The sequence below is a fragment of the Bacillus rossius genome, chromosome 1 (assembly GCF_032445375.1).
Source record: "Bacillus rossius redtenbacheri isolate Brsri chromosome 1, Brsri_v3, whole genome shotgun sequence".
In the NCBI taxonomy this organism is placed as follows: domain Eukaryota; kingdom Metazoa; phylum Arthropoda; class Insecta; order Phasmatodea; family Bacillidae; genus Bacillus; species Bacillus rossius.
Genome location: NC_086330.1, coordinates 72644747 through 72663930, shown reverse-complemented (window position 1 = coordinate 72663930; position 19184 = coordinate 72644747). Strand labels below are relative to the sequence as shown.

The window sequence follows — 19184 nt, the reverse complement described above, 5'->3', positions numbered from 1 at the left end:
CAAACTATGCATCGAAAACAATGATTTCATGGTACAATTAATAAACAGAAATAGCATGTTAAGAATAATGTTTGCGGGTTAAATATGCACACGCTAACCTAAAACAATTGTTTACGTTTAACTTCATGGGTACACGTCGTTTGTCCTAAAATCATTTGTCCTAAAGCGTTTATCCTAATTTCGTTTGTCCTAAAAATTAGGACAAACGACTTTAGGACAAACGACGTTAGGACAAACGACTTTAGGACAAACGACTTTAGGACAAACGAATTTTAGGACAAACGACGGAACAGCTTCAAAATATTTTTACTCTGAGTTTTAGGACAAACAACTTTAGGACAAACGACATTAGGACCAACGACTTTAGGACAAACGACTTTAGGACAAACGACTTTTAGGACAAACGACAGTTCCAGTATCAATAAATCCTTACTCTGAGTTTTAGGACAAACGACAGTTCCAGTATCAATAAATCCTTACTCTGAGTTTTAGGACAAACGACTTTAGGACAAACGACATTAGGACAAACAACTTTAGGACAAACGACATTAGGATAAACGACTTTAGGACAAAAGACTTTAGGACAAACGACTTTAGGACAAACGACATTAGGACAAACGACTATAGGACAAACGACTTTTGGACAAACGACTTTTAGGACAAATGATTTTAGGACAAACGACATTTAAAAACCCAAGTTAGGACAAATGACTTTAGGACAAAAAACTTTGAGTCAAACTATTTTATTTAAAAACAACAGAGCATGTGAGAACTTACAGTAAATGAAAATGTTTGAAAAAATAATGTTATATACTGGGGAAATACTTTACATTCTATGTAAAAAAATTCAGCGTTTACGATCGTTACAATTTTTAGACATCTAGCAATGGACGCCTACGATTTCAACGACCTAAATCTGTTTTTTTTTTTTTTGCCATCTTGGATCCGCCATATTTAAATAGATCGCGCCACTCATTATGATGAAATTTTCGTCATGACCGCCATATTGAATTTTTCTGTTCCACTGGAGACGGCCATCTTGGATGCCGTCGACTTTGTTTCTATTCTATGTTCCTAGATAGCGCCAGCAATGCTCCTGATTTTTTTTGTTCTTCTGGAGGCCGCCATCTTGGATACCGTTGACATTTTTCTGCTGTATGTTCCTAGAGAGCGCCAGCCTAGCTCTATATTTTATTTTTTTTTTGTTCTTCTGGAGGCCACCATCTTGGATACCATTCACTTTATTTCTGCTGTTTGTTCATAGAGAGCATCAGCGTCGCTCTGATTCATCACATAAGGTCGATGTTCCATTACCTACCATAGCTATTTTGGTCCTTATCGACATATTAAATTTAAATTTGTTAACAAAATACATTGGAAGCGCTGTGATTCGAACCATTGCAGCTCTGATCTCTAGGTTGGAAAACATACGCCTTTAACCGCACGGCCATCGAGACATTTACCAGACTGAGGATTAAATAAGGTATATATAAAAATAACATGCATATTCTGACTTGTAATTTTTTTGATTTGAAGTAATAATAGCACCACCTGTTCGAGACAGGACCACCATCATGTATTAAGACGTAACTGTAACAATTATCGTTACCGTCACAATCTTGAATTTCCGTAATTATTTTGTTAGAAAATTGGAAAAAAATTTAAAAATCATTAAAAAGTTATCAATCGAATTAAATAATAAAAATCTTAAAAAACACAGTTGCACTTTTCGTTACAGTCACCATCTTGAAAATACATAATTTTAATGCTAGAGATTCGAGAAAAAAAATTACTTATTAGAATACTGATTAATAAGTTCGATTCCTGTCCTTGCTTCGAAACTATTAGAACAAAAACAAAACAGGTCCTTCCTCCACAGAAGCCACCTACAGACTGATCTCCGCCACCATTAGCAAGGTATATATATATATATCGTCAGCTGGTATGACGACATGTCACCCATCTTGTCTTCATCCGCTGGAGACCACCATCTTGTTTTCGTCTTTTAGAGTGTGCTGATACCATGTTAGTATAATATTCTGTTCACCATAACTTTGTCCTCAACTGTTGGCATTGAACTTTGAACTTGACCTTGAAATTTTACCTTGATCTTGAACTTTGACCTTGAACCTTGACCTTGCAATTTGACCTTGACCTTGAAATTTGATTTTACCTTGACGACCATCATGGATCCGCCATTTTGCGTTCAGTACATGCTACCAGGAGCTACCATCTGCTAGAGGTCATTGCCACCATCTTGTTTTCGTCTGCTGGAGGACACCATCTTGTGTGTGTACTCGTCTTATAGAGTACATTACCATCATACTTGTCTAAGTTTTACCCGCTAGAGTGCAGTAATCATTTATTATTACTGAAGTGCCTGCCATCTTGAAATTTGGGCGTTATCTTGGAATCGTGTAATTATTTAGCTAGAAATTCTGGAAAAAATTCCAAAATTCATCAAAAAATTCACTCATTAAAGTAATGATTGATTATATCAATTCCTGTTCTTGGTTCGATCCTTGGATGATGCAAAAAATAATTTTATGTAAAAATAATTATTATAATAAATTATTATCAAAGTCCTAAAAGAGACTTAAAATCATCTATTACCATCATCCTTTAAACCATTACGACCGCCATTTTAGATATTTGTATTTATTGACTTTTTAGTTCGGGAAAAATTCCAAAATTCACCGAAAAAATCACACATTATTTTACATATTGAATCGAAACTTTCTTCGATCTATGAACGAAGCTGAAAATAAATTTAATTTAAATACCAGAAAAATGTCAGGTTCGAGAAATAAAACACCGCAAGTTCTTTTACAAACATAATATTTATTACATAATTTCTATCCTACTAAAGGATCACTAGCGAAAGCCAGCAAGCTTATTAACATTTAGCCCTGCATAGACGTGAAACGACTAATTCTTAGCTCCAACCGCTCCAACTGATCCAAATGCTCTAACAGCTCCAACAGCTCCAACACTTCCAAATGCTCCAAATGCTCCAACAGCTCCAAATGCTACAAATTCTCCAACAGCTCCAAATGCTCCAACAGCTCCAAATACTCCAAATGCTCCAACAGCTTCAAATGCTACAAAGGCTCCAAATGCTCCAAATGCTCCAACAGCTCCAAATGCTCCAAATGCTCCAACAGCTCCATCATCACCAAATGCTCAAAAGGCTCCAAATGCTCCAACAGCTCCAAATACTTCAAATGCTCCAACAGCTCCAATTACACCAACAGCTGCAAATGCTCCAAATGCTCCAACTGATTTCAATTACTTTTTTTTTATCGAACTTGACATGATTACATGCATGACTTTATTAGTATACATTTTTGATGTTAGTGGTGACTTTTTTACACCTTTAAGTTATAAATTTATTTAGAAATGAGCTTTCGAGAAATCATAAAATACATTTTTAAAAACTCTTAATTTTTCTGCAAGTTTATACACATGCAATTAATGGAAACCATTATTTTATGTAGCCAGCTTCCCTCAGTTCTTTAAGTATGAAGCATATTTCTTTGATGCTCGAATAGTTTCCTGCACAAAGAAAACCATGTAGAAGTCTTAGCCTGTCAACCAATATGTTAGGTTCTTCCCATGAAGTATAATCAATATCTCTGCTACATTGATCTTCCTTGTATGTTAATAATAAATATGATTATCCCTGGTGTCTTCTGTTTCAACACCAACCACAAGGTCACTTCCGTCATCGAACCAGTGACATACCTGCCAACTTTTTAGTTTGGTCATCAAGAAAACTTTTAAATTGGGAAAATGTATCGTAAATCAAATGCGGCAATTTTTTACATGCTCTATATGCAATTATTTTCTATTTTTCTATTCCATTTGGATTATGCTAATTTGCTAATGACATGAAGGGCATAATGATGGCCTAGAATGAAAATCTAATACAGTCAATATTGTAAATGTACTGGGAAACTAAACCTATCCAGAATGTGCCAATTTACACAGCATGTATATGAAAAGCAAAATGATCAAGTACAAAACAAAAGCAATAGTATTCACTAAACAAGATTACATAAAGACATACCTTGCTATATCACATGTTTGTTACATATTTCAGTCATCTCCTGATTATCCTTGATGCAATTTTAAAACTTTAAATGTGCAGCAGTTGCCTTCTTTGCTTTACCTAACAAATCTGAGGTAAACCTTTGTTCATAACAAACACAATTTCTAGATTTCAACACAGAAATAGACTGCAAAGTTTCAGATGACATGGAGGACCTAAATTGGGTTCTGTTTTTTTTTACCATACTGAAAATGCGCTCACATTCTGAATTACTGTGGGGGATTGACAGAATTGATAGCATTATCTTTGACAGTCTGTTATACTTCAGGAAGCCATCTACTCCACGAACTCTTGATAATTCAGCCCACTTGACATCAACAGTGCCTTCTTTTTCTAGAAGAGATGAAATGTCATCAACTTGAAGTGCCACAAATTGTTGCTGGACTTCATCCATGGCTGAATCTATTGTTTCATTGTCCTTCAAAGGAAGGATAAATGGAAACTTTTCCACAAAAAACTTAACAGAGGAGAACTTTGCAATTTCAAACTCATTTAGTCGAGCCACTTCTGCATGTTTCAGAACTTCACTCTTGAGGGGAAACTTGTTTACTATATAGTCGCATGCAGTAACAAAATATTTCCGCACTGATGCAAAAAACAATACTTTTTCTTTTTTTTCTAGTTGAGACACTAAAGCTGAAGTTTCACTCCCAACAACTACTTCATCATCTTCTCTTTGATTTTCAATCAAATGGTACTTAAGCAGAATATTACCACTTTTCACAACTTTTGGCTTTACAAATCTTGATAATAGATCTCTCAGTAATGTGGTGAGAATTTCTTGAAGAATTTGTATTTGTGGTGAAGCAGACTGAAGTAAAACATTTACTTTGTCAAACATAGGTATCGTGTTTAGAAGGAACGTACAAAATGTACAATTCAGTTTAGAGGAAAGAAACAGAAATAATTTTTCCTCACGGCTCAAAGACAGATTCTGATTTTTCAAAACTGGAGCACTGCTATATCTATCATCCAATGCAATTCGTTTACTGCTACTTGCCTCAGTGTCTGCAACCACGTCGGATACTCTCTTCCCATGTTTTTCACTTCCCTTTGATGGAACAGGATCATCTGCAGGTTTCTGAATTTTAGGGATCTTGTATGACGACAGAGAAATGGCATTACTTGATTTCTTTGCTGCAGACACCTCTTGTTTAAAAAAACTAAGTAATGGTTCCCACTGATCCATCAATCTTTTCAAACTTCTGCCAAGTGATAGCCATCTCGTACAGCAATGCTTCAAAATTTTTTTTGTTTCTTTATTGTGCAACTGTTGACATTTCTGCAGGCTCTCTTTTCGTTTCGCACTTTTCTCTAAAAAGTAAAATATGTCTATCAGGATGTCCTCTACTTTTAGTGGCAAACTTGCTACAGCCTTCTCTGCTGCCAAGTTTATTAGGTGACATGAACACCCAATAACTATTATTTCTTCATGATTTTCCTTCAGAAAGCTGCAACGCCATTCTTAGAACCAACCATATTCGGTGCATTGTTAGAACAAAACGAGACACAATTTTTTAGAGGTATATTTTTCATTTTCAGCTGTGAAAGCAACATATTGCCTATGTTCTTGCCAGTCAAATCACCGATTAACTTAGGCACTGAGAGAACCTTACTAACTATTCTACTCTCATCATTATCAAAAAACGTAACTACAATCGGGTACAGCTTTTCATCTGTATCATTACTTCCATCTGTGGCAATGGAAAATGCACTAACCTGCAAACATTTCACAACTTCAGATGTTACATCACACGCCATTTCATTTAAGATACACGTTGCTTTAGTACGACCGCAAGCAAATTTCTTTGCTATTTCAGAGTCCGGGAACATCTTTCTAAATAATGCACCAGCGTGGTCTGCTGCGTTTAATGCAATATTATGTTCATTCAAAAACGAAACAAAGAGACATTCTGCTTTCGTCACTTCCAACCCCGTGTGTGCAGTACTGGTGAAAAAGCTATAAATCTTCTTATTTTCTTCCTCAGAAAGCACGTTTTTCCTATGCTTAGGACACTTAACGTGTGTAGTTATGTCGGACCTACCTCCATGAGCAATACTAAAATCACACCGGCACACTGTGCAAAACACAAAAGTTTCTCCTTTTTGCGATTTCAAAATACACGGGAATTCGTTGTTATACGCTGCACGGTAAGTCTGAACATATTTCTTGTTGGCTGGCTTACTCATGGTTCCCACCACGCAAATACACACGAAAAAAACGGTTGCGCAGCACTAAATTGGAACTACGAACAATAGTCAGCCATTTTAAACATAATATAAGGAACAAGGAACAGACCAAGGAGGTAAGGCTGACGTCACAATTATTGTGGTCCGTTCCTCCGTTTAAGGAAGCACTTTTTCGTTGCGGTAAATGGAAAACAACCGCAAACCGTTCAGTCCAAACCATATACAAAATACAAATAACTATCTCTTGTTTTGTTTTCATTCCGCCTTCCGTCGGTGCGTCGGTAACATGGCCGGTACAGTAAAAGTTGGCAGGTATACATGGCCGTTACAGTTAACGGTAATAAACCACCACGCAAAAATAAATCCTTAAGATATTAAAGACGTCCGTAAAACCGTAAAATAGTATTAAAATCCGTAAAACTTACGGACAATCCGTAAAAGTTGGCAGGTATGCAGTGATTATCACAAGCTTGATTAAGATAATTTATTTTGTGCCGGATTATTAGGCATTTCGTCACCTTTTTTTAAATTTTTCTATAATTTTAATTTTTTTTTAAATCTTATATTTTTTTATTTGTCTGGTTGTTAAGGGGGTGATTTACTCTTTGTTAGGCCGGTGTACGCCACGTGTTTAAACTTTGTGCCAGTGGACCGAAGACCCCTTTCCCAGGGGGCCCATCTGATATTTTGCTGTCAAATGTGGACGTGGGCAGCCCAGTTGAAATTTCTCTCGCCTGCAGTCACGTCCCGAGTTTGTAATTTTATTTCTCTCCATGACCAAAATTGCATAGAGCAGCTTCTGGGCTGCAAGCTGCTACTTCTTAGAGCCCTGCTGAGAATAGCAAGTCTCATCACGAATGGGTCTCCTGTGGACCTGTGTTCCCACCTTAGTGGCAATTTTTTTCCCCCTTCCTCTCACTCCACCTCACCTTAGTTCTGAGAAATCAAGTCGGGAGCAGTGACCTGATGTGAACTTAGCCAAGACGATGGGCTAATTCAAGGACTTTCTCCCTGGTCTTACAGAGACGTCCACGACATCTAGCGGCAGAAAAAATAACCGCGGGCCTGGTCGCCAGCGTGTAAAGCACACCCTCGTGACACCTGGTGGCAAATCAGCTCACCAACTCAGTTAGTTCCCCTTTACACCGCTATAAAGCAGCGCCGCGGCGCCATAAGGCACTATGTTTCTTCTCGCGGCCTGTAGAAGTCGATTGTTTGTTGCCTTCTGTACTTGCCGGTAGAGAGTGCGCATGTCTGTGTTCTTGTCACGACCGCCTCGGACTCCTTCGCATGTTTTCGGCCATGAGCCGAACCTTCCCCCTCTTTTTTCCTAGGGCCGACCACCCGATTTCATTAGTAGGTTTGACCATCATCGCCAGGACTCAGTACTCTGACCTCGGCTGCTGACCACGTGTTCTCGGCATTCTCTGCGCTAAGAGACTTTTCGCGGGAACGGCGATTATCGGTTGCATAAAAGATGTAGTCAGTTGCTTAAGGGATGTGATTCCATTTGTACAGTAGCCAGGCAGATGAAGTTTTAAGAAAAAGTCATGTGTAGTTATAATTTATTTTTTTTATTCTTTAAAAATTTGTTTTCCTAATGCGCATCCGCGATTTCTCGGTGCACGTCATACTGATGTCGGTGCGAGACACCGCGGAGGCCCTGTTTCCACACCCTGTTTTGTGAGTTATCTGTTTTTTTTCCCTCCCCATATTCCCGTTTGTTGGCATTTCGCGCCGACTGTGTATGACTGTCTGGAAGCAGGTCTAATTCGTTTTTATTTTGACTTGTGTTTCAGACAGGGTCCAAGTTTCTGGGGAGAGAAATTGCTCCCCGCATGATCTTCGGGACCTCCAGCTGTGTTCCCCCTTTAGAAGAGTTTTCCTCTCGGTCCGACGTCATCCTGGGAAGACCTGGGTGATATGAGCTATATATATTTTCCGCTTGCATAGAAGGAACTAAATTCATTAAAAAGATACCAGCGAGCAGTGCTTTAAGAACGTAATCCTCAAGAACATGTAAAATCAAGGAAACTAATATATATGTAATCGTTGGGAGAATCAAATTTTGTTGCTATACTTGAAATTTTGTTAATGTAATAATTTGTTTGTTAAGGTGTAATGTGTATTGTTTTAAATAATGTAGGGGCTCCCCCTTGACTTAGTTAATTACTAAGATCTTTATTATCATGTCGAAATAATGCTAAAACAAAACCTCTTAATAATACACCAGGAAAAACTTTAGACCAAATAATTTATATAGTGTATTTATTTATCATATACCTTCTTCTACATAACGATCCATGTTCTTTATTTCAACAAATTTCTTCTGGAGGACCATAAATATATTAAAAGTCTGATTTATTGAATACAAATATGACAACGAAACGATAGCCAAATACAAAACAAACGACCCGACTGTATGGGGCCCGCCATCTTGCCGAACTGTTTATACGACACGCAAAAGGGGCACAAGTAACACTTCACACAACAAGGACATAAGTCACAAAGTACGAACAATCCACGAACGCCCAAGTTACTAGAGTGCAGGGAGTGTAAATTTTGTCTTAATCACCGCCTCGTGTCCCCTCTGGTAATTAACTTTAATTTTCTTAATATTTTGCCCAGCAGTTTCCAAGGTGTTTTTAATTAATTTAAAATAATATAGTTTTTGGGCACGAGGGGCGTTAAGATTTTATTAGGTCATTCCCATCGTTTTGATCTCAAGCCACCATCACTGTCTTCGCTCTTGACCGCTTTAGGTGCTTCAGCACAGTACTCAATTATGTCAGCATCACAAGCTTGATCAGGAAATTAATTTTATTACGTCGTTTCCATCGTTTTGGTCTCAAGCCACCATCACAGTCTTCGCTCTTGCATGATTTAGGTGCTTCAGCACAGTACTCATTCATGTCAGCATCACAAGCTTGATCAGGATAATTTATTTTATTACGACGTTTCCATCGTTTTGGTCTCAGGCCGCCATCACAGTCTTCGATCTTGACCGCTTTAGGTGCTTCAGCACAGTACTCAATTATGTCAGCCTTAGATTTGTCAGCACAGTCATCGATCATGTCAGCCTCAGATGTGTCACCACAATCTTCAATCATGTCAGCTTCAGAAGTTTAATCAGTCTTCGGTCTTGTCAGCTTCAGGTGGTTCTCCATCTTTTACATTTTCATGGAGATGACTAGATATTGATGTAAATATATTTTCATTTCTAATGAGGTTGCTACTTTCTTGGTTTTTTTTTTTTTAAATTATTGTCTTGATCTATATCAGTATTTTTAGGATTATCTTTTTTACACTCTTCATAATCATTATTGTCGTCTAATATTCTGCCTTCGTTCCTCTTCCACGATGTTGGAGCACAGTCTTCGTTATCTTTATTCATCTTAGTTGTACAGTTCTTGCAATGTCTATCCAAGTAATATCTTCAACCAAAGGATTTATGACACTGACTGCAATTATATGGTTTTTGACAAGGACCCAAATAATACTTATGAACTTCTCATTATTGAGCAAAGATAGAGTTCTAGTCCAAGTCAGAATCAGTTTTTGTATGTTTTGTAATTTATTTTTTTTTTTTTTGTAATTTATGAAAGAAAATGTGTGGTGGTTTTCTCTGTGTGCTCCCGATTATCGATGTCAATATTTTGATGGTGTTTTCCGTGTGCTCCTAATTATTCTTGTCAATATTGTGATGGTTTTTTCCGTGTGCTTGAGATCATTCCTGTGGTTTCTCCAAGTGCTTCTGGTTATTTATGAGAAACCGATCTCTCCATGAAGGAGTTTTACTGTTAATGAGACATGTCATTTTATTCAAGGTTAAATTTAATTAGTGAATTTCTGCTACTAAATCACCACTTGCAATATTTTTATCAGGTGGAATTTAAAAAAATCATTATTCAGTCAAATAATAATATGCCCTGAGAAATCTGAGTAACACTAACTGGATGAAAAACTTCCTTCTCCTTGGAGTCTAGCAAAGCCGTCCTTCTTTTGCGATCGTTAGTGAACATCCGCATCCGGCATAAAAGAAATAAATATTATTTACCTGCAGCTACATGGCATCATCTGTTGTTGAAAAGCATAACTACTTACAACCAGTACTTTTGCATGAGATAATTTAACTCTCGCTGACGAAATATTTAAAAAATTCTATTTAGGTAATGGTTTTAATTTAAAACTCTTAGTTTGCATCTGCCATTAGTCGCAGAATCTAACATGTACCCTGGTTCGTTGTCTGTAGCTGTATCAATATGACATCACTGTAGATACTGCAGCAAGGTGTTTACCTTGAGAAAGAATGCTAAACGACATGAGAGAAGGAGTATAATTTGGGTCCTTGTCAAAAACTATATAATTGCAGTCAGTGTCATAAATCCTTTGGTTGAAGATATTACTTGGATAGAAATTGCAAGAACTGTACAACTAAGATGAATAAAGATAACGAAGACTGTGCTCCAACATCGTGGAAGAGGAATGAAGGCAGAATATTAGACGACAATAATGATTATGAAGAATGTCAAAAAGCTAATGCTAAAAATACTGATATAGATCAAGACAATAATTAAAAAAAACAAACTAAGAAGGTATCAACCTCATTAGAAATGAAAATATATTTACATCAATATCTAGTCGTCTCCATGAAAATGTGAAAGATGGAGAACCACCTGAAGCTGACAAGACCGAAGACTGTGATGAAACTTCTGAAGCTGACATGATTGAAGATTGTGGTGACACATCTGAGGCTGACATATCGATGACTGTGCTGACAAATCTAAGGCTGACATGATTGAGCACTGTGCTGAAGCACCTAAAGCGGTCAAGATCGAAGACTGTGGTGGTGGCCTGAGACCAAAACGATGGAAATGTCGTAATAAAATAAATTATCCTGATCAAGCTTGTGATGCTGACATGAATGAGTACTGTGCTGAAGCACCTAAATCATGCAAGAGCGAAGACTGTGATGGTGGCTTGAGACCAAAACGATGGAAACGACGTAATAAAATTAATTTCCTGATCAAGCTTGTAAGGCTGACATAATTGAGTACTGTGCTGAAGCACCTAAAGCGGTCAAGAGCGAAGACAGTGATGGTGGCTTGAGATCAAAACGATGGGAATGACCTAATAAAATTGTAACGCCCCTCGTGCCCAAAAACTATATTATTTTAAATTAATTAAAAACACCTTGAAAACTGTTGGGCAAAATATTAAGACAATTAAAGTTAATTACCAGAGGGGACACGAGGCGGTGAACAAGACAAAATTTACACTCCCTGCACTCTAGTAACTTGGGCGTTCGTGGATCGTTATGTAGAAGAAGGTATATGATAAATAAATACACTATATAAATAATTTGGCCTAAAGGTTTTCCTGGTTTATTATTAAGAGGTTTTGTTTTAGCATTATTTCGACATGATAATAAAGATCTTAGTAATTAACCAAGTTAAGGGGGAGCCCCTACATTATTTAAAACAATACACATTACACCTTAACAAACAAATGATTACATTAACAAAATTTCAAGTATAGCACCAAAATTCGATTCTCCCAACGATTACATATATATTAGTTTCCTTGATTTTACATGTTCTTGAGGATTACGTTCTTAAAGCACTGCTCGCTGGTATCTTTTTAATGAATTTAGTTCCTTCTATGCAAGCGGAAAATATATATAGCTCATATCACCCAGGTCTTCCCAGGATGACGTCGGACCGAGAGGAAAACTCTTCTAAAGGGGGAACACAGCTGGAGGTCCCGAAGATCATGCGGGGAGCAATTTCTCTCCCCAGAAACTTGGACCCTGTCTGAAACACAAGACAAAATAAAAACGAATTAGACCTGCTTCCAGACAGTCATACACAGTCGGCGCGAAATGCCAACAAACGGGAATATGGGGAGGAAAAAAAAACAGATAACTCACAAAACAGGGTGTGGAAACAGGGCCTCCGAGGTGTCTCGCGCCGACATCAGTATGACATGCACCGAGAAATCGCGGATGCGCGTTAGGAAAACAAATTTTTAAAGAATAAAAAAAAATAAAAATTATAACTACACATGACTTTTTCTAAAAACTACATCTGCCTGGCTACTGTACAAATGGAATCACATCCCTTAAGCAACTGACTACATTTTTTATGCAACCGAAAATCGCCGTTCCCGCGAAAAGTCTCTTAGCGCAGAGGATGCCGAGAACATGTGGTCAGCAGGCGAGGTCAGAGTACTGAGTCCTAACGATGACGGTCAAAGCTACTAATAAAATCGGGTGGTCGGCCCTAGGAAAAAAGAGGGGGAAGGTTCGGCTCATGGCCGAAAACATGTGAAGGAGTCCGAGGCGGTCGTGACAAGAACACAGACATGCGCACTCTCTACCGGCAAGTACAGAAGGCAACAAACAATCGACTTCTACAGGCCGCGAGAAGAAACATAGTGCCTTATGGCTCCGCGGAGCTGCTTTATAGCAGCGTAAAGGGGAACTAACTGAGGCGGTGAGCTGACTTGCCACCAGGTGTCACGAGGGTGTGCTCTACACGCTGGCGACCAGGCCCGCTGTTACTTTTTCTGCCGCTAGATGTCGTGGACGTCTCTGTAAGACCAGGCAGAAAGTCCTTGAATTAGCCCATCGTCTTGGCTAAGTTCACATCAGGTCACTGCTCCCGACTTGATTTCTCAGAACTAAGGTGAGGTGGAGTGAGAGGAAGGGGGGACAGAAATTGCCACTAAGGTGGGAACACAGGTCCACTGGAGACCCATTCGTGACGAGACTTGCTATTCTCAGCAGGGCTCTAAGAAGTAGCAGCTTGCAGCCCAGAAGCTGCTTTATGCAATTTTGGTCATGGAGAGAAATAAAATTACAAACTCGGGACGTGACTGCAGGCGAGAGAAATTTCAACTGGGCTGCCCACGTCCACATTTTGACGGCAAAATATCAGATAGGCCCCCTGGGAAAGGGGTCTTCGGTCCACTGGCACAAAATTTAAAAACGTGGCGTACACCGGCCTAACAAAGAGTAAATCACCCCCTTAACAACTAGACAAATAAAAAAAAAATAAGATTTCCAAAAAAAAATATTTAAAATTATAGAAAAATTAAAAAAAAGGTGACGAAATACCTAATTTCCAACACAAAATAAATTATCCTAATCAACCTTTGATAATCACTGGTTCGATGAGGGAAGTGACCTTGTGGTTGGTGTTGAAACAGAAGACACCAGGAATAATCATATTTATTATAAACATACAAGGAAGATGAACGTAGCAGAGAGATTGATTATACCTCATGGGAAGATCCTTACATATTGGTTGACAGGCTAAGACTTCTACATGGTTCGCTTTGTGCAGGAAACTATTCGAGCATCAAAGAAATATCCTTCATACTTAAAGAACTGAGGGAAGCTGGCTACATAAAATAATGGTTTCCATTAATTGCATGTGTATAAACTTGAAGAAAAATTAATGTTTTTTTAAAAATGTATTTTATGTTTCTCGAAAGCTCATTTCTAAATAAATTTATAACTTAAAGGTGTAAAAAATCACCACTGACATCCAAATTAATACTAATAAAGTCATGCATGTAATCATGTCAAGTTCGATAATATAAAGTAATTGAAATCAGTTGGAGCATTTGGAGCAGTTGGAGCTGTTGGAGCTAAGAATTAGTCGTTTCACGTCTATGCAGGGCTAAATGTTTATAAGATTGCTGGCTTTCGCTAGTGATCCTTTAGTAGGATAGAAATTATGTAATAAATATTGTGTTTGTAAAAGAACTTGCGGTGTTTTATTTCTCGAACCTGACATTTTTCTGGTATTAAAATTAAATTTATTTTCAGCTTCGTTCATAGATTGAAGAAAGTTTCGATTCAATATGTAAAATAAAGTGTGATTTTTTCGGTGAATTTTGGAATTTTTCCCGAATAAATCAATAAATACTAAAATCTAAAATGGCGGACGTAATAGTTTAAAGGATGATGGTAATAGATGATTTTAAGTCTCTTTTAGGACTTTGATAATAATTTATTAAAATAATTATTTTTTACATAAAATTATTTATTGCATCATCCAAGGATCGAACCAAGAACAGGAATTGATATAATCAATCATTACTTTAATGAGTGATTTTTTTGATGAATTTTGGAATTTTTTCCAGAATGTCTAGCTAAATAAATACACGATTCCAAGATGGCGCCCAAATTTCAAGATGGCAGGCACTTCAGTAATAATAAATGATTACTGCACTCTAGCGGGTAAAACTTAGACAAGTATGATGGTAATGTACTCTTTAAGACAAGTACACGCACAAGATGGTGTCCTCCAGAAGACGAAAACAAGATGGTGGCAATGACCTCTAGCAGGTGGTAGCTCCTGGTAGCATGTACTAAACGCAAAATGGCGGATCCATGATGGTCGTCAAGGTAAAAGTCAAATTTCAAGGTCAAGGTCAAAGTTAAATGTCAAGATCAAATTTAAATGTCAAGGTCAAATTTCAAAGTCAAATTTCAAGGTCAAGGACAAATTTCAAGGTCAAGGTCAAAGTTCAATGCCAACAGTTGAGGACAAAGTTATGGTGAACAGAATATTATACTATAATGGTATCAGCACACTAGTAGACGAAAACAAGATGGTGGTCTCCAGCAGATGAAGATAAGATGGCGGACATGTCGTCATACCAGCTGACGATATATATATACCTTGCTATTGGTGGCGGAGATCAGTCTGTAGGTGGCTTCTGTGGAGGAAGGACCTGTTTTGTTTTTGTTCTAATAGTTTCGAAGCAAGGACAGGAATCGAACTAATTAATCAGTATTCTAATAAGTAATTTTTTTTCTCGAATCTCTAGCATTAAAATTATGTATTTTCAAGATGGTGACTGTAACGAAAAGTGCAACTGTGTTTTTTAAGATTTTTATTATTTAATTCGATTGATAACTTTTTAATGATTTTTAAATTTTTTTCCAATTTTCTAACAAAATAATTACGGAAATTCAAGATTGTGACGGTAACGATAATTGTTACAGTTACGTCTTAATACATGATGGTGGTTCTGTCTCGAACAGGTGGTGCTATTATTACTTCAAATCAAAAAAATTACAAGTCAGAATATGCATGTTATTTTTATATATACCTTATTTAATCCTCAGTCTGGTAAATGTCTCGATGGCCGTGCGGTTAAAGGCGTATGTTTTCCAACCTAGAGATCAGAGCTGCAATGGTTCGAATCACAGCGCTTGCAATGTATTTTGTTAACAAATTTAAATTTAATATGTCGATAAGGACCAAAATAGCTATGGTAGGTAATGGAACATCGACCTTATGTGATGAATCAGAGCGACGCTGATGCTCTCTATGAACAAACAGCAGAAATAAAGTGAATGGTATCCAAGATGGTGGCCTCCAGAAGAACAAAAAAAAAATAAAATATAGAGCTAGCCTGGCGCTCTCTAGGAACAAACAGCAGAAAAATGTCAACGGTATCCAAGATGGCGGCCTCCAGAAGAACAAAAAAAATCAGGAGCGTTGCTGGCGCTATCTAGGAACATAGAACAGAAACAAAGTCGACGGCATCCAAGATGGTCGTCTCCAGTGGAACAGAAAAATTCAATATGGCGGTCATGACGAAAATTTCATCATAATGAGTGGCGCGATCTATTTAAATATGGCGGATCCAAGATGGCAAAAAAAAAAAAAAACAGATTTAAGTCGTTGAAATCGTAGGCGTCCATTGCTAGATGTCTAAAAATTGTAACGATCGTAAACGCTGAATTTTTTTACATAGAATGTAAAGTATTTCCCCAGTATATAACATTATTTTTTCAAACATTTTCATTTACTGTAAGTTCTCACATGCTCTGTTGTTTTTAAATAAAATAGTTTGACTCAAAGTTTTTTGTCCTAAAGTCATTTGTCCTAACTTGGGTTTTTACATGTCGTTTGTCCTAAAATCATTTGCCCTAAAAGTCGTTTGTCCAAAAGTCGTTTGTCCTAAAGTCGTTTGTCCTAAAGTCGTTTGTCCTAAAGTCGTTTATCCTAAAGTCGTTTGTCCTAATGTCGTTTGTCCTAATGTCGTTTGTCCTAAAGTCATTTGTCCTAAAACTCAGAGTAAGGATTTATCGATACTGGAACCGTCGTTTGTCCTAAAAGTCGTTTGTCCTAAAGTCGTTTGTCCTAAAGTCGTTGGTCCTAATGTCGTTTGTCCTAAAGTCGTTTGTCCTAAAACTCAGAGTAAAAATATTTTGAAGCTGTTCCGTCATTTGTCCTAAAATTTGTTTGTCCTAAAGTCGTTTGTCCTAAAGTCGTTTGTCCTAACGTCGTTTGTCCTAAAGTCGTTTGTCCTAATTTTTAGGACAAACGAAATTAGGATAAACGCTTTAGGACAAACGATTTTAGGACAAACGCCGCACCCCCAACTTCATCGCTTAACATCGTACTCGACTATATTTAAAACAATAATGTGCGATTATAATGACGTTTTTAGGACGGGAGGACATTTTTTTTAAGAGTAATTATATCACTTACCTCACATTTGCTTCGTATCACCACTTGAAATGCTCGTGATATATAACGTAGCTCCGGTGCGATAAATATCACTTGAAAAGTGTGCGTGTAATCAAGTTTGCGATATATACCGCCACAACGTCATCAATATTCGAAGTTTAACGAAACAGGATGTGTTCGTAATCACGTTGCTGGTTCCTGCGATATTCTTCGCAAACCTTCGTTATTTATCGCAAGTTATAACGCAAAGTGTGTGCTCGTAATCAGCCCGCTGGGCTGGCAACTTCTATACAGTATATATATTCAAAGGTAAAAGTAAAAAAATCAGCCCCGAAATCTCCTGTTTTAAAAACAAAATTTTCCGAAACATAACATTATAAAATCTTGTCTCTAGTAATTTTTTTTCTGTGAAAGTGTAACTCGGAAAATTTTCTGGTTTAGCTGAAAATTACCAGAAAATTTAGCAAAAAATCATTTTCTGGAAAACTAACATTACTGCTGGGATGGTTGCGTACAACAGGCTATGGCAGATTCCTTTCCCATTTTTCTCTAAATTTCATGTTGCATGTTTCAATTTCTAATGACTTCATAGATAAGGAAACAAAAACATTGGTTACCATTCATTTCTGAGTGACCTCAATCACAGTAAGTGAGCATGGAGTTAATTATCGTGTTTTTTTGGTTCTGTTTTATAATGAAAGAGCTTTAAAAAAAAACAGTTTGCATATTTGGAGAAATTATAGTCTAAAATTTTTATATCCTGGGAAAATTTTCCATCTCAATTTTGTTCAAGATGACTACATCTACCAATTTATAGTAAAAAGGTAAATTGTAGTGAATTATTCGAAGACCATATAACGTGCAAACACAGTAAAAAAAAATTTTTTTGGTTGATGAGAATAGCATTGTTGACATGTTTTTAGTTAACAACTATATACATTGCTACTGAAATTTTTTTTGAAGTTATCAAAAGAATTTGAGCTAACTTACAAATTCTGTCACATTTTTAGTAGGCTCCTGCTCCCTCAGTAGTGGCCTATCAGAGTCCGTGTCAGGATAAGACATCTGGGCATGCTGCTGTGATTGTATGACCTGTGGCAGATTCTGACAGACTTCTCGATAACCAGCAGCTGATCCATCTGTGTGTGAGGTCAATCTTTCTGAGCTTGTTTGTTCCACATTTCCACACGACAGCGATAGACTGATTCTGTCATCAACTGGTGATCTGTTCTTCAATTTCTTCAAACCTACAAACAGACATTTAACTAAAAATGGTCTATATAACTATAAACTACAAGTAAAAACTATACACTTAAAATTTTTTTTTGATCACACGGGCCACATTTAAAATAAAGTTAATTCTGTATGTAGCTTCAAAATACCTATGTACAAGATTTTTCAGCATATATGAAGACCCATCATATTACATAAGTACCAGTTTTAAGCTCTCAGAACTGACATAAAACCCCCAAATTATAAGTTGGAAAAAAAAAAAAAAAAAAGATGAAGCTATCTTCAAACAATATCCAATTTTGCCCTGTGCCTTTTTTTAAAGCATTTAATAAATAAAAATATATTAATTAAAAAATAGCAATGGCAGTGGGTTTATGAAATTGGATCATTAAATTATTAAAGCACCATGAAACTGATGCTGTTTCAAGGTGTAACTGATCTCACATGACAAACAAATTTTATAACTGCTACTACCTAATAAAAATAAATGTAACTTAGCTAACATGAGAGCTGAAATAAATTAACCATTAAATATCATGTAAAATAGAAAGAATTCCTGTGAGACTATATACTTTATGATAAAAGTAAATTTCCTTAACATAATTTAGCTCTTCTATGTTGTTTAAACTATGTCAGTAGCAATCAACAGTAAAATTTCATGAAAAGTTAGCTTTGGTATAAATAATAATAGCTACCCATAAGGGCATAATTAAAATTACTTCAACTACTGCCAGGTATAAAATGAGTTTACACATGATAATAATAATTTTAACACAATTAAAATTGTCACCAGAATTTCTGTTAGTTGAGAACTATAAAAACATCTTTATAGCTTTAAATTCTTCATAGAGAAGGATGAGCTAAGTTGTAAAACTACACGCTCCGCCCTTAAAATGTGACACTCATATATGTTACTTTTGACTGCCTCCTTAACCAGTTCTGGGTGTGAAAAATGAGACAAGATAACCTTAATAATGTGTGGAGGAGTGGAAAGAGAGAGTAAGAGAGAGAGCACGCTAATGGATGTTGTCACAAGAGTCTCTCTTCCCTTTGTCAGCATTCTTTACATTCACACGCTCAGGCGACCACTATATTAGGCCACATTCTTTAATTTAATTTTTTTTACATGCTTGATTTCACAATAAAATATTCCT

At 36.8% G+C, this 19184-nt stretch overlaps 1 protein-coding gene across 4 annotated transcripts in view; it reads right to left on the bottom strand.

Annotated features, from left to right (window-relative positions):
* The window catches only part of LOC134537618 (mitotic checkpoint serine/threonine-protein kinase BUB1 beta-like), a 222425-nt gene that overhangs the window by 87931 nt on the left and 115310 nt on the right, over positions 1-19184 (bottom strand). For all 4 annotated transcript variants that reach the window (XM_063378288.1, XM_063378282.1, XM_063378272.1 and 1 more), the window contains exon 9: positions 17788-18044. In XM_063378288.1, the coding sequence (XP_063234358.1) occupies positions 17788-18044 (257 nt within the window). The remainder of the gene's footprint in view (positions 1-17787; positions 18045-19184) is intronic.